The following is a 15538-nucleotide window of genomic DNA, read 5'->3' as shown; positions in this document are numbered from 1 at the left end:
TCCCATTCTAACCATTTAGTTTTTCCTCTTCTAAACGTTGTCAGTTGTCTGGGGCAGTTAATATCTGCCAGACTGAGCTGCTCAAAGACTAGAAGCATTTTGCTGACAGATGAGGAAAGTGCCCAATTTGAGCTGCTGCAGACAATGGCACATACTGACAGTGATGTAACCAAAGTATTATCCAGAGACAAAAGGAGCCAACAGTTAGACAAAAGCTCTCCTTTACCCTGTCAGCCTGTTCAATGAGCTCTAATTAGAGAGATGAGTCCGATCAAAAAACAACCTTCTCCTAAACCAGATGAAACAACTGACAGACTATAGAAGATGGCAGCAAATTAGGCTAAATATAATAGATGAAAACTATTGACCATCACCAATTATTAACCGTTTTAATACCTAGAGTGGACTCTGAATTGGTAAGGTCTTGTAAAATGACTATTTTACAAAGTTGTTTTAACAATAATTTAGTGCCTTTTGCAGAGTTTCCAGATCACCAGCACATCTTTACTAGGGGAGTCTGTCAAATGTTCGGTTGAATCTTCTCAAGTGGCTGTAAAACAGCATGTCTTTGTGGCCATCGGCGAGACTCAATTCGAGCTTGTGTCACCACAGCCATGATGCTTTAATAAGATGTGATGTTGGAGATAAAGGATGATACTGGAAACCAGGTGGAAAGATAACAGGAGCGCTGCCGCTGAAAACATTGATTGTGGTTGGTGAGTGCAGAAAGCATGCATGATGCCCAAGACCGTAAAAATCAGCATCTTGACTGCATATTTGTGCTTGATGATGAGGTTTTGGATCTTTTCAGCTTGAAAAAAAAATCGTAGATGACACAACGTCTGAGAGCTTTGAAGTGATTCCACAAAATCTGTCAGCAGAAGTTTTCTTTCCATGAACTTCTGCCAGAGATTCTGGAGAGCAAAAAATGGAAATTGCAATCACAACTTTGAAATCAATCTTACGTCTTTGAAATCTGCTTTTCATGAAACCATATCCCAGATGTACCTCAGACTGATGGAAGGATTGGTCTTCTCCTTAAGAAGCTTATGAATCACTCGAGTTTCTCCTGCAAAGTTTCTGCATATGGCACAAGAAACATTAGATCAATTATATACAGTGAGTGACACACATTAGAAAAGAAATGCATTATATTGCAAGCTTGACAAGAACCTAGCCAACTTTCTCTGTTTGCATTGCACTGAAGACAGCATTTGACCAAGAATCTGGTACTTTCCAGCTGAAAGCTTTTTTAGAGTTGTTCAGATGTGGCTGATGTGCTAAGTTCCTCTTCGCAAGCCAACAGTTGGAGGCCATCAAGATCTTTTTACACCTCTGAAGATGCTGTAACTGCAGATCAAGTAAGTCATATACAATGACACTAAAATTGTATTTAGACACTTTTGAAATCTTATTCATCTGTAAACAAACGCTATCTGACATTTTCAATTTTTGCAAGCAGCTAATCTCAATGACATTTTTAGCTTAACTGACATTTGACAACCAGACGTTTTTTTATTGTCTGTTTGTAATTCGATGTTGAACCAAACTTGAATGAAGTCTGACATTTTCATCTTTCCTTATCTCGTCTTCCAAGAGCTCCAGAAGTTGAGCTGTGTTTAAACACTCCAAATTTAGCATTGAATCCCTTTTATGAGGCATTGCAGCTGTGGTAGTACACATTTAAGAATCTGTTTAAAATATACAGTATTGTTCAAAATAATAGCAGTACAATGTGACTAACCAGAATAATCAAGGTTTTTAGTATATTTTTTATTGCTACGTGGCAAACAAGTTACCAGTAGGTTCAGTAGATTGTCAGAAAACAAACAAGACCCAGCATTCATGATATGCACGCTCTTAAGGCTGTGCAATTGGGCAATTAGTTGAAAGGGGTGTGTTCAAAAAAATAGCAGTGTCTACCTTTGACTGTACAAACTCAAAACTATTTTGTACAAACATTTTTTTTTCTGGGATTCAGCAATCCTGTGAATCACTAAACTAATATTTAGTTGTATGACCACAGTTTTTTAAAACTGCTTGACATCTGTGTGGCATGGAGTCAACCAACTTGTGGCACCTCTCAGCTGTTATTCCACTCCATGATTCTTTAACAACATTCCACAATTCATTCACATTTCTTGGTTTTGCTTCAGAAACAGCATTTTTGATATCACCCCACAAGTTCTCAATTGGATTAAGGTCTGGAGATTGGGCTGGCCACTCCATAACATTAATTTTGTTGGTTTGGAACCAAGACTTTGCCCGTTTACTAGTGTGTTTTGGGTCATTGTCTTGTTGAAACAACCATTTCAAGGGCATGTCCTCTTCAGCATAGGGCAACATGACCTCTTCAAGTATTTTAACATATGCAAACTGATCCATGATCCCTGGTATGCGATAAATAGGCCCAACACCATAGTAGGAGAAACATGCCCATATCATGATGCTTGCACCTCCATGCTTCACTGTCTTCACTGTGTACTGTGGCTTGAATTCAGAGTTTGGGGGTCGTCTCACAAACTGCCTGTGGCCCTTGGACCCAAAAAGAACAATTTTACTCTCATCAGTCCACAAAATGTTCCTCCATTTCTCTTTAGGCCAGTTGATGTGTTCTTTGGCAAATTGTAACCTCTTCTGCACATGCCTTTTTTTTAACAGAGGGACTTTGCGGGGGATTCTTGAAAATAGATTAGCTTCACACAGACGTCTTCTAACTGTCACAGTACTTACAGGTAACTCCAGACTGTCTTTGATCATCCTGGAGGTGATCATTGGCTGAGCCTTTGCCATTCTGGTTATTCTTCTATCCATTTTGATGGTTGTCTTCCGTTTTCTTCCACGTCTTTTTGGTTTTGCTCTCCATTTTAAGGCATTGGAGATCATTTTAGCTGAACAGCCTATCATTTTTTGCACCTCTTTATAGGTTTTCCCCTCTCTAATCAACTTTTTAATCAAAGTACGCTGTTCTTCTGAACAATGTCTTGAACGACCCATTTTCCTGAGCTTTCAAATGCATGTTCAACAAGTGTTGGCTTCATCCTTAAATAGGGGCCACCTGATTCACACCTGTTTCTTCACAAAATTGATGACCTCAGTGGTTGAATGCCACACTGCTATTTTTTTGAACACACCCCTTTCAACTAATTCAACTAATTGCCCAATTGCACAGCCTTAAGAGCGTGCATATCATGAATGCTGGGTCTTGTTTGTGTTCTGACAATCTACTGAACCTACTGGTAACTTGTTTGCCACGTAGCAATAAAAAATATACGAAAAACCTTGATTATTCTGGTTAGTCACATTGTACTGCTATTATTTTGAACAATACTGTACTGATCCTATGTTCTGACATACTGTAGCATCACATGAAAAACTAAGGTGGAGTACATTGTATTTAGCATTTAGGGTAAATATGATGTCATCAGACAAATGATTCTTAGGCAAAGTTTGCAGCAAGAGGTCCACGTTATAAAGATGCTGCCTCGCAACAAGGCCCTGAGCTGATGCTGCGAGATCAGGCTGCATTTATACATCTTATAACGTGATCACGAGCTCCAGAGAGATTGGTTGCTTGGGACTTCTGAGCTTTCATTGGAGCCAACCCTCCAAAACTCGTGATAAATGTAGACAAGAAAAAGCACAAAATCATGAGCCGAAATGTATGAGGACTTTCAGCACCTCGGACAGCTCTAGAATAGTTAGAATAACTTATTAGTAATACTAATATTAGCAGTATTATCTGTATGTACATTCTGCTGTTTAGATACGAGTAATCTATGTTTCATTCTATGACATGTAAATAATGACGGTCCACATCCACATTTATTGGCTTCATTAGGGGTTCAAGCAGGTAGTGCATTGAAACCCTATTGTAATTTCTTTTATTTTTTCTCCATTTCCAAATTCCCTTTTTTTATCAAATGTGTACATTTGATGGAATAAACAAAATATACAGCATATAACTAGTGTATTTATTCTCGCATAATGTATTATAATAAAAACAGCAAGACAACAAATTGTCAACCCTGTCACTGTGATTATATCTATGAAACAATCATTTAAAATTAGATATTTGTAGAAGTATTAAACTCGGCATTAAACGGCATTAAACTCTTTCTAATACCATGAGCATGGCCAAATTAATAATAAAACTATCAACATGCCACCATCAACCCTGTTACTTTATATTTAGTTATATTCCAACATATTGCTTTTCATTAATTTACTAAATATTAGACATCCAATTAATAGAATAACCTTCATTAATATATATATATATATATATATATATATATGTGTGTGTGTGTGTGTATATACATACACATTTCCGAACAGGGAAAACTGTTAAGGATATAAGCTTGTAAGGTTAAGGATATAAGCTTCACATGTTCTATAAAAGTATCTTTGTTTTGGATTAAATCCAATTATACTGTCCAGTGAATGTCCTATATGAGGTTATGTAACACTTGATCTTCTTTCCCACCTCAAGAGTATATTGCTTTTACCCTAAAGTGGTATCCTAGTTATGCTTTGACTTCGAGGTTCAAGAACGTAGCCACTTAGCCATCATCATACTTGCCATACTTTGTGTGTTCACACTTTAAGTACTTTACCGCACTTGGCCTCAGTATGACGTAGCCTCGCTCATTGATTGCTGTTTATGTTCTTTCACTGACTGCTGTCAGTACATGTAAACAGTCTTTTGGAACAGATATAGCCACACTGGACTAAATGTGACCATGCTAACTAATCCTCTTTGCCTCGGTGATCCCATAGAGTCTGGAGTCCTCTGGGCTTCAGAGGCACAACAGTGTTTTCTGCCTGATGAGTGGAAGACCATGCAACCCTATGGCTGGCAATACAAACTCTTACTGCTCTATGTAAGTAATAACAACAACTATATATAGTAAAAACTAGAAACCTGTACAAATAATACTTTCTTGATTGATACAACCTACTTTTATTTTATATTTATGCTAATTCAAGTTTTATTTATTTTGTAAATCAATTTTGTCACTTTTAGTAGTTTTTTGTGTCAATGTAATTTTAATTGTTTTAATACTTCAACTTAAACTGAATGAATGTTGCCTCAGCGACTAGCTGAAATATTTTTTTTTCAATTTATTTCAGAATTCAATGTTTTTCTTTTTTTTAACTTTAGTTTTAGTTCAAGTTTTAGTAATAAATTATACTAAACAAAAATGACATTTGTTGGTCATGGTTTTAAACCATTGTAGATTTCATTTTTGTGTTTATCACAGCCAATATTCAGACTATTTTAAAATGTATTTTCTCAGTTTATGCATGTTTATAAATGGAATACAGATGGTTTATAAGTAATTTCTCTTTAGCAGTGGTCCTTTTTGTGTGCTATAATAGTAAAGAAAAGCATATTTAACCTGAGATGAGAAAGTTCTGTTGTTTAAAGAGAACAATGCATCACTGAAATGTGTTTGAACTTATGGCAACGAGTGTGCTTTTTATTGCTGTCAAACTCTGCCATTCTGTTCTGCTTTTACAGTTTGACGTTCCCAGCGAGGCTCTGAAGAACCCTGAGATGTGTGCTTTGTTCTAAACAGCTCAGACTGAAGCGGGACAGTCATGAGTGCTGACGTAGCTAACAGGCTGGATTTGGACCCTGATTACAATGCTGAACTGGCTGACATGGTAGCAGCCATGAACGTGGCTGCCAACAGACTGACCCCTTCTAATGGATACAGGACCACCCCGCATCGCCTCAGTCTCTCCGATCGCAAGCTGTCACTGCAGGAGCGATCCAGTAACCAGAATGGCATCATCCCACGAATAGCCAGAAGACCCACTATTGAATCGAAGCGGGTGTCTATCTCTGATGGGGATGTGAGTTGGGCAGGACATTTTATCCTTTTGCAGCAAAGTGTTACGTGAGATCGTTGAGCATCAGTGGAGTTCATTATACCTGGGCTGTCAAGATATCAGATTTTCACTATACCTGGTTATCAAGCGCAAAAGAGTTCATAATTTAGGTGTAGGGTTTAAAATTTGCACTCATAAATTGCTAGTAAATTTGGCAAATCATTTTAGAGAAATGGCAAAAAAGATACTGAACTAAACATTCAATATAAAAGTAGAAAGACTAAAATATTTTTTTGTAAAATAATATTTTTATGTTTTATTTACAAATGTAGATATATATTAAAAAAGTTGTTATTCATGTTTAATATTTTTTTATTTTTTTATTTAATGTTTATGGTCAGTGAATTACACTCAAAATATGAGTGTATTACATCATCAGTAAGTATTTATTTATTTGTGTTTTTTATATTCTTCCCACAGGACTGTGTCCAGCTAAACCAGTACAAGTTGAAGAATGAGATAGGAAAGGTTAGTGGTTCTACTTAAAACACTTAATTTCTTGGTTTGTTTTTTATTTATTTGTTTATTTATTTATTGACTATTTCTGGTAACCTTCTTTTTTTATTATTTTTTTACCCAGGGTTCATATGGGGTGGTCAAATTAGCATATAATGAAGATGATGACCAGTTTTACGTAAGCATATTGGTTGTGAAATTATATTTTCTTCTCTCAGCATTCAAACATAACATTATCATTAATATTATATTATATTATATTATATTATATTATATTATATTATATTATATTATATTTTATTATATTATATGCAATTAAATGGCATTATAATATAATATAATATAATATAATATAATATAATATAATATAATATAATATAATATAATATAATATAATATAATATAATATAATATAATATAATATAATATAATAATTTATTGCAGGCTATGAAGTTGGTATCCAAAAAGAAGTTAATGAAGCAGTATGGATTCGCACGTAAGCAATAAACATTTACATTACATTTACTCTTATGACTGCAGACTATTAATATGAATGTTGTGATGGTTATGTAGGGCGACGTCCTTCCAGAGAATCCAGTGGATCCCTAGAGAATCTTTTAAAGCATTCTGGCCTGTTGGACCGGGTGTATCAAGAAATTGCTATTCTGAAGAAACTTGACCATCTTAATGTGGTTCATTTAGTTGAGGTGAGTCAAACACAGTGTCCCAGTTTTTAACAGGATCCTTCACCATACAAGGCAAATGTGTTGGACCATAAAGTCTAACTGTGTTATTTTGGTATCATTTTTTTTTTTTTTTTGAATTAGCTTTTATTTTCATGTAAGCTGTCAAGGCAATATTACTAATTTAAGTTTTAAAAAATTTTAATCTAATATTTATATTTTATTATATTCCAGTTTAATATCATTAAACAATGTTTTAATTGCAATAACAACTCTGCTGTAACCAAAACGCATCTGTCCTGTGAAATTTATCTGAAGGTTCTTGACGACCCGGCTGAGGATAACTTGCACATGGGTAAGTCTTTGAATCATTAGTCAGCAATCTGTGATAAAAAAAAAAACATTTTGCTTTTTACTCTTTGATAAAAAAAAATTCTGTGTCCCTTTCATAGTCTTTGAGTTGGTACCTAAAGGGTGAGTATTTGTACCTATACGTCATTGAAACACGTATACAAACGTGAGGTTTCTTCAGTTTGTTTTTTCGCCCCGTCCTAGTCCAGTGATGGAGATCCCAACAGACAGTCCTCTAACAGAAGAAATGGCCCGCTTCTACTTCAGAGATGTCCTCCTAGGAATTGAATACTGTACGTTTCCCTAGTCTAGGGGATTTGAAGTTGTCATGTGGCATTTATAAACTTTAGGGTTTTATTTTTTTTAGTGCACTATCAGAAAATCATACATAGAGACATCAAACCCTCCAATCTGTTGCTGGGGGATGATGGGCACATCAAGATCGCAGATTTCGGTGTCAGTAATGTGTTTGAGGGGAACGATGCTCTGCTGTCAGACAGTGCAGGAACACCGGCTTTCATGGCACCTGAAACTCTGACTGACCAGGACCTCAGATTCAGTGGAAAGGTCAGTAGATTTATTAAATATTTCTGTTGACATACAGTGAAGACATCGATTCTTTATTATTTACAATCGACTCTCGTTGGATTCAGGCTCTGGACATATGGGCAATGGGAGTGACGCTGTTTTGTTTCATCTTTGGAAGGGTAAGATAGTCACCTTTTAAAATAGCATCTGTCGATATACTGAATACAAATCTGTTCATATTTCTTCGTTCAGTGTCCTTTTCATGATGAATACATCTTAGGCCTGCATGAAAAGATCAGAACTGCGCCAGTTGAGTTCCCAGACATGTGAGTCGCCAGTGCTGAAAATCCCTGTTCTGAACTATTATAGGAAAACAGAGAAAGAAATTGTATCATTTTCAGTTATGCATTAATTTAATTGTACAGTATTTTTAGCAACTGAAAGTGACAAAGGAACTGCATGTTCTAGGTGAAAATAGCACTTAATGAATATTCTTATTTAAATAAAGTGATATTAATATAATGTATTTTTAACTATTTTATAAAACCAAAACAAATCTGGGACTCTACTTCTGCACAGGTCTGTGATCAGTGATGGGCTGAAGGATCTCATCATCAGAATGCTGGACAAAGTCCCTGAAGCTAGAATCACATTACCAGAAATCAAGGTGAAATCATATTGAAAGATTGCTGAGAAGTATTGTGGAGTGTATGTGTGTGTGTGTTACTCTGAGTGTGTATATGTGGGCAGCTGCACCCGTGGGTCACGCTTGATGGGACGGATCTTCTGCCTCTGGAGGAGGAGCACTGCACCGTGGTGGAGGTCACTGAGGAGGAGGTGCAGAACTCCGTCAAACTGGTTCCCAGCCTGTCTGCTGTGGTGAGTACATCTGAAGGAAGAAAACAACAACAACATTTACCATGCACTGTAAAACAATCTATTTAATATAAATAAATAAAAATTAGGAGGAAAAAATACACATACACATACAAATACACATACAGTATTGTTCAAAATAATAGCAGTACAATGTGACTAACCAGAATAATCAAGGTTTTTAGTATATTTTTTATTGCTACGTGGCAAACAAGTTACCAGTAGGTTCAGTAGATTGTCAGAAAACAAACAAGACCCAGCATTCATGATATGCACGCTCTTAAGGCTGTGCAATTGGGCAATTAGTTGAAAGGGGTGTGTTCAAAAAAATAGCAGTGTCTACCTTTGACTGTACAAACTCAAAACTATTTTGTACAAACATTTTTTTTTTCTGGGATTTAGCAATCCTGTGAATCACTAAACTAATATTTAGTTGTATGACCACAGTTTTTTAAAACTGCTTGACATCTGTGTGGCATGGAGTCAACCAACTTGTGGCACCTCTTAGCTGTTATTCCACTCCATGATTCTTTAACAACATTCCACAATTCATTCACATTTCTTGGTTTTGCTTCAAAAACAGCATTTTTGATATCACCCCACAAGTTCTCAATTGGATTAAGGTCTGGAGATTGGGCTGGCCACTCCATAACATTAATTTTGTTGGTTTGGAACCAAGACTTTGCCCGTTTACTAGTGTGTTTTGGGTCATTGTCTTGTTGAAACAACCATTTCAAGGGCATGTCCTCTTCAGCATAGGGCAACATGACCTCTTCAAGTATTTTAACATATGCAAACTGATCCATGATCCCTGGTTTGCGATAAATAGGCCCAACACCATAGTAGGAGAAACATGCCCATATCATGATGCTTGCACCTCCATGCTTCACTGTCTTCACTGTGTACTGTGGCTTGAATTCAGAGTTTGGGGGTCGTCTCACAAACTGCCTGTGGCCCTTGGACCCAAAAAGAACAATTTTACTCTCATCAGTCCACAAAATGTTCCTCCATTTCTCTTTAGGCCAGTTGATGTGTTCTTTGGCAAATTGTAACCTCTTCTGCACATGCCTTTTTTTTAACAGAGGGACTTTGCGGGGGATTCTTGAAAATAGATTAGCTTCACACAGACGTCTTCTAACTGTCACAGTACTTACAGGTAACTCCAGACTGTCTTTGATCATCCTGGAGGTGATCATTGGCTGAGCCTTTGCCATTCTGGTTATTCTTCTATCCATTTTGATGGTTGTCTTCCGTTTTCTTCCACGTCTCTCTGGTTTTGCTCTCCATTTTAAGGCATTGGAGATCATTTTAGCTGAACAGCCTATCATTTTTTGCACCTCTTTATAGGTTTTCCCCTCTCTAATCAACTTTTTAATCAAAGTACGCTGTTCTTCTGAACAATGTCTTGAACGACCCATTTTCCTCAGCTTTCAAATGCATGTTCAACAAGTGTTGGCTTCATCCTTAAATAGGGGCCACCTGATTCACACCTGTTTCTTCACAAAATTGATGACCTCAGTGATTGAATGCCACACTGCTATTTTTTTGAACACACCCCTTTCAACTAATTCAACTAATTGCCCAATTGCACAGCCTTAAGAGCGTGCATATCATGAATGCTGGGTCTCATTTGTTTTCTGAGAATCTACTGAACCTACTAGTAACTTGTTTGCCACGTAGCAATAAAAAAATATACGAAAAACCTTGATTAATCTGGTTAGTCACATTGTACTGCTATTATTTTGAACAATACTGTATGTTTACAAATATCCGCGAAAAACGGCCAGAAATGGTGTATAACCTATGCCAGGCCAAGATGGCGATGGCCTGCTCCGCCCACTTTGAGCTTCAGAAACTCTCATCAGGAGTCTACGGGTGACGTCACGGACACTACATCCATGTTTTTAAACAGTATATGGTGTTAACAAGGAAACGATAACGGTGTTGTTTTAAAAAAAAATAGCAATTTGAAACACATTTTCAAAAATATGCATTTTCAGTACACACAATGCCATTGTTGTATAAATGAACAGGCAAAACGCATAAACGTTTCCTGTTTTTGGCTGAAATCGTTTTTGTGTAAATGACCACTTAGTTTCTCCCAAACACGCACACATGATGCAATGCATTCTGGGAGCAAACAAATCCATATTTTTCTTTATGAAACTGTTATTGTTGGAATTTTGTTGGTCTAACATTCACTTTCATTCAAACCCAGAATTGATAAGATATAGTAATGTTTTTGAAAGAAGTCTCTTATGTTCACAATTTATTTGTGCAAAAATACAGTTAAAAACAGTAATATTGTAAAATGTTATTGCAATTTTAAATAACTGCATTCTATATTAATATATTTTCAAATGTAATTTATTCCTGTGATGGCAAGAACAGTTTTTTCCAGCCATTATTACTCAGGAGTCTTCATATACTGTGTGTGTGTGTGTGTGTCTATATATATATATATATATATATATATATATATATATATATATATATATATATATATATATATATATATATATATATATATATATATATATATTATTTTTTTATTTATTTTTTATTTTTTTTTTACATTGTAATGTCTTTACTGCCACACTTGATCAATTTAATGCAAAAAAAGATGCTTTAAAAGAGAGTTCACCCAAAACTGAAAACTGTCATCATATACTTACCCTTGAGTTGTTCCAAACCTGTATGAGATTTTTTTTTTATTTTAAACACAAAAGAAGATATTTTGAAGTATGTTGGTAAACAAACAATTGATGGTAGCCATTGATTTTATACATACATATATATATATATATATATATATATATATATATATATATATATATATAATACTATAGAAGTCCGTTGCTAATGTCAACTGTTTATGTGTGTCTCAAAAAGTCCAATGTTGTGAATCAAAGAGTACCATGTTGTGGTTCTTTGTAAAAGTGTATAGTCTAGTGAATATGTCTAAATGTTCTCTTTTGCTCTGTATTTGAAGATCCTGGTGAAGTCCATGCTGCGGAAGCGCTCCTTCAGTAACCCGTTCGAGTGTCCCAGCCGCAGGAAGGGCAGGTCCATGTCTGCCCCTGGAGTTCTTGTGTAAGTCCAGAATGCAGATCCTCGTCCACTGCACATCACTGCATCCTGAGACTCAGAACACCTGTGATTTCACTGACATTGATATCTTGTTCTTATCTCTCTCAATTATTTCTGCAGGGACATGTCACTGTTTCGCCCTCTAAGGTATCACACAATAGACCTTACTGCAATGATAATCAGCTACATTTAGTATTTCAAACTCAATACTCATGTTTCTGTGTGTGTGTGTGTAATACATATTCATATTTTGATTGTCTCTCCAACAGCAGAGGGAGTAACAATAATGGAAGCAGAGAAGGAGAGCTGGAAAACCTTATTGAGGATGAAACATTTACATAAATTAGCAAAAATCATTTTTCTTATTGGCCCAATTGTGTGATTAGCCACTTTGTCCTCATCTGCGCTGGATTATTTTGAGCATCAACATAAAAATTCTATATACTGTGTAACGCATGATGGTTATCTTATGTAGGTACCTTTAAAATATAATGCCGAATCTGGTAATACTTTATATTAGAGTAATATTTGTGTTTTATTGCATTTACGTGCCAAACCTAAAGTAAATTTGAAAGAAGTTTAGATTTAAATGCATATATATATAATGTTTGTATCAGTGCATTCGACAGATAAGCGTGATCCCTTTGCTGTGCAGCAGAAATCAGCATAGCTTTGCATGACATGTATTAGAAGTCTCTGTTTCATAAATGGTCTGTATGCTTTTTTTTTGTTGTCCTTTTGAGATTTGAAGTAAAATTGAAAGAGAGAGACAGGCCTATTTTATTTTATTTTTTTATAATAGTCACTGTCGAAACATCTACAGTAAATATGTTTAATTATATAAAAATAAGAATATAAAAACGTATTGCATTCTGAGTATAGGCTTCTGGGCTCCTTTAGTGTGCACTATTATTAATCACAACGGATGTACCCTAGTGCCTCTGTGAGGTTGTTCTCTGATTAGCAACACAAGCCCCAGGGACTCAGAATGTCACTCTTTTTTATTTTTAAATAACCGTCTAAGGTAGATAGTATGTCAGGATATGGCCTAGACGGATATGTCAAGATGTAAACTTCACTGCTGTTTATCTTTTAATGTTATGATGACAGTCCACTTCGACAGTCCACCAATGATCACACTTTCAAGTTGTATTACAGAACTTTATTAGACCAAGCATAAGTGTTTGTTAGAGGTGGATAATGAAGGAAAATGGGCCACTGGATTTTACAATGTGGCTTTTTATATCAGAGCTTCAGTCTCATGGGTAATTCAGGACAAAGAATGCAGGCGTTTGATTCATACTTAAACTCCCACTTTGAGGTGTCTCTCCAAAGTATTCCACAAAAACCTGGCAATCATTAAATCGTGTAATTACCATACAAAAGCAAAGAACAGATAATCCCAGTATGTTCAATTCCTGATTTTTTGGAAAAGCTTTTATTTTGCCTTTGTACTCTAGGGTAAATCTCACAAAATATGTCCAAGACTAATACACTTTTCACCCCATATTAAAATTATATATAACAAAAACAAATCCCTCCAAATTCGTATTAATGTAATGCATTTTTTAGAATTCCCATGATTTTTATAGAGGATTGTCATTACTGCATATTTTGTAATAAATATCTAAACAAGATATGTGTGTGTGTGTGTGTGTGTGTCTGTATGTATTTTTTTATGATTTTTTTTTTTATCTAAAACTTAAGTAAATCTTTTTGAAAAAACTTGTAGCATAATGATAATAACAGAACTGTATTTATTTATTTTAGCCATTTTAGAATTGTATGAATTCCAGCTTATAGTATTTTCATTTGCCATTATAATAAATAATAATTCTCGTATAGACTCATGGTCTGGATGATATTTTTGAGTAAACTCAAAATGTACTCTTGAACAGATTCCATGGTTAGAGTGAGCTCCAGTGCAGACTCAGGGCTTGAGTGGGGGCCTGTTACTAAACCCTGGGTTCTGGGATGAAGCCATCACTAAACTGTGGTCTGGGGCTGCAGCCATCACTGGACTTTGGTCAGAGGTTGGAGCCATCACTGAATTCTGGTCTATGACTCGAGAACTGGAATTAAATTTAGAGTTATTTCAGTGTGGCCTCTGATGTTGATTCAGGGGTTAGAGTGGGCTCCCAAGTAGATTTGGATATTGTGACTGCCTTGATACTGATCACTGCGGCTGAAGCAGACTCATTACTGAATCCTGGAGTGGACTCATAACCGAAGTCTATGGGATTAAATGTAGGGGCTGTAGGAGGCTCTTGACTAAGGTGGAGGAAATGAGCAGATTCTGTGGCTGGAGCTGACCCTGGAGCCAACACTGGAGCTGACTCAGGGGCTGGAGCCAACACTGGAGCTGACTCAGGGGCTGGAGCCCACACTGGAGCTGACTCAGGGGCTGGAGCCGACATTGGAGCTGGAGCTGACTCATGGGCTGGAGTCCACACTGGTGCTGACTCAGGGGCTGGAGCCGACACTGGAGCTGGAGCTGACTCATGGGCTGGAGTCCACACTGGTGCTGACTCATGGGCTGGAGCCGATACTGGAGCTGACTCAGGGGCTGGAGCCGACTCTGGAGCTGGAGCTGACTCATGGGCTGGAGCCGATACTGGAGCCGACTCAGGGGCTGGAGCCAACACTGGAGCTGACTCAGGGACTGGAGCCCACACTGGAGCTGACTCAGGGGCTGGAGCCCACACTGGAGCTGACTAAGGGGCTGGAGCCGATACTGGAGCTGACTCAAGGGCTGGAGCCCACACTGGAGCTGACTCAGGGGCTGGAGCCCACACTGGAGCTGACTCAGGGGCTGGAGCCCACACTGGAGCTGACTCAGGGGCTGGAGCCGACACAAGCTGGAGCTGACTCAGGGGCTGGAGCCGACACAAGCTGGAGCTGACTCAGGGGCTGGAGCCGACACTGGAGTTGACTCAGGGGCTGGAGCCAACACTGGAGCTAACTCAGGGGCTGGAGCCCACACTGGAGCTGGAGCTAACTCATGGGCTGGAGCCGATACTGGAGCTGACTCATGGGCTGGAGCCCACACTGGTGCTGACTCAGGGGCTGGAGCCGAAAGTGGAGCTGGAGCTGACTCATGGGCTTGAGCCGATACTGGAGCTGACTCAGGGGCTGGAGCCAACACTGGAGCTGACTCAGGGGCTGACTCAGGGACTGGAGCCGACAATGGAGCTGAATCAGGGGCTGGAGTTGACTCGGGCTGGAGCCGACACTGGAGCTGACTCAGGTGCTGGAGCTGACCCAGGAGATGACTCTAGAGCTGGATCCAACACTGGAGCTGACTCAGGGGTTGGAGCCGACACTGGAGCTGACTCAGGGGCTGGAGCCGTCCCTGGAGCTGACTCGGGTTTGACGCGACACTGGAGCTGACTCAGGGCCTGGAGCCATCCATGGAGCTGACTCAAGGGCTGGGGCTGACTCGGGCTGGAGCCAACACTGGAGCTGATTCAGGGGCTGGAGCTGACCCTGGAGCTGACTCGGGCTGGAGTCGACAATGGAGCTGACTCAGAGGATGGAGCTGACACTTTAAAGCAATCTGATTCTAATTGGACTGGAGAGGACTCTGGCCTTGACCGTAATTGGGTGACTCTAATATCACAGGAAGGATGAGCTTTATTTCCGGAAGTCGAGTGGCT

The 15538-nt window shown here is 38.0% G+C and overlaps 1 protein-coding gene across 1 annotated transcript; it reads left to right on the top strand.

The window, feature by feature from the left end:
- The first annotated feature begins 72 nt into the window (after window positions 1-72).
- On the top strand, window positions 73-13519 carry LOC128029366 (calcium/calmodulin-dependent protein kinase kinase 1). Its single transcript, XM_052617127.1, has 19 exons — window positions 73-716; window positions 812-1361; window positions 4780-4883; window positions 5525-5862; window positions 6319-6366; window positions 6479-6532; window positions 6799-6850; window positions 6928-7061; window positions 7356-7392; window positions 7490-7511; window positions 7593-7681; window positions 7756-7955; window positions 8042-8095; window positions 8169-8242; window positions 8496-8583; window positions 8667-8795; window positions 11785-11885; window positions 12003-12029; window positions 12152-13519. The coding sequence occupies exons 4-19, from the start codon at window positions 5605-5607 to the stop codon at window positions 12222-12224; spliced, it is 1440 nt and encodes a 479-aa protein (XP_052473087.1). The 5' UTR covers window positions 73-716; window positions 812-1361; window positions 4780-4883; window positions 5525-5604; the 3' UTR covers window positions 12225-13519.
- The last annotated feature ends 2019 nt before the right edge of the window (window positions 13520-15538 follow it).

Source organism: Carassius gibelio, chromosome A15, assembly GCF_023724105.1.
Source record: "Carassius gibelio isolate Cgi1373 ecotype wild population from Czech Republic chromosome A15, carGib1.2-hapl.c, whole genome shotgun sequence".
NCBI classification, from domain to species: domain Eukaryota; kingdom Metazoa; phylum Chordata; class Actinopteri; order Cypriniformes; family Cyprinidae; genus Carassius; species Carassius gibelio.
The sequence above is the reverse complement of the archived record's forward strand: the minus strand, read 5'-3'. Positions and strand labels throughout refer to the sequence as shown.

Bases quoted from the DNA above. Each gene is read 5' to 3' on its own strand.
- LOC128029366 (XM_052617127.1), top strand. From the start codon at position 5,605: ATGAGTGCTGACGTAGCTAACAGGCTGGATTTGGACCCTGATTACAAT. The intron at 6,851-6,927 runs GTAAGCAATAAA...ATGGTTATGTAG, and splicing joins GAAGCAGTATGGATTCGCAC to GGCGACGTCCTTCCAGAGAA. The intron at 11,886-12,002 runs GTAAGTCCAGAA...TTATTTCTGCAG, and splicing joins TCTGCCCCTGGAGTTCTTGT to GGACATGTCACTGTTTCGCC.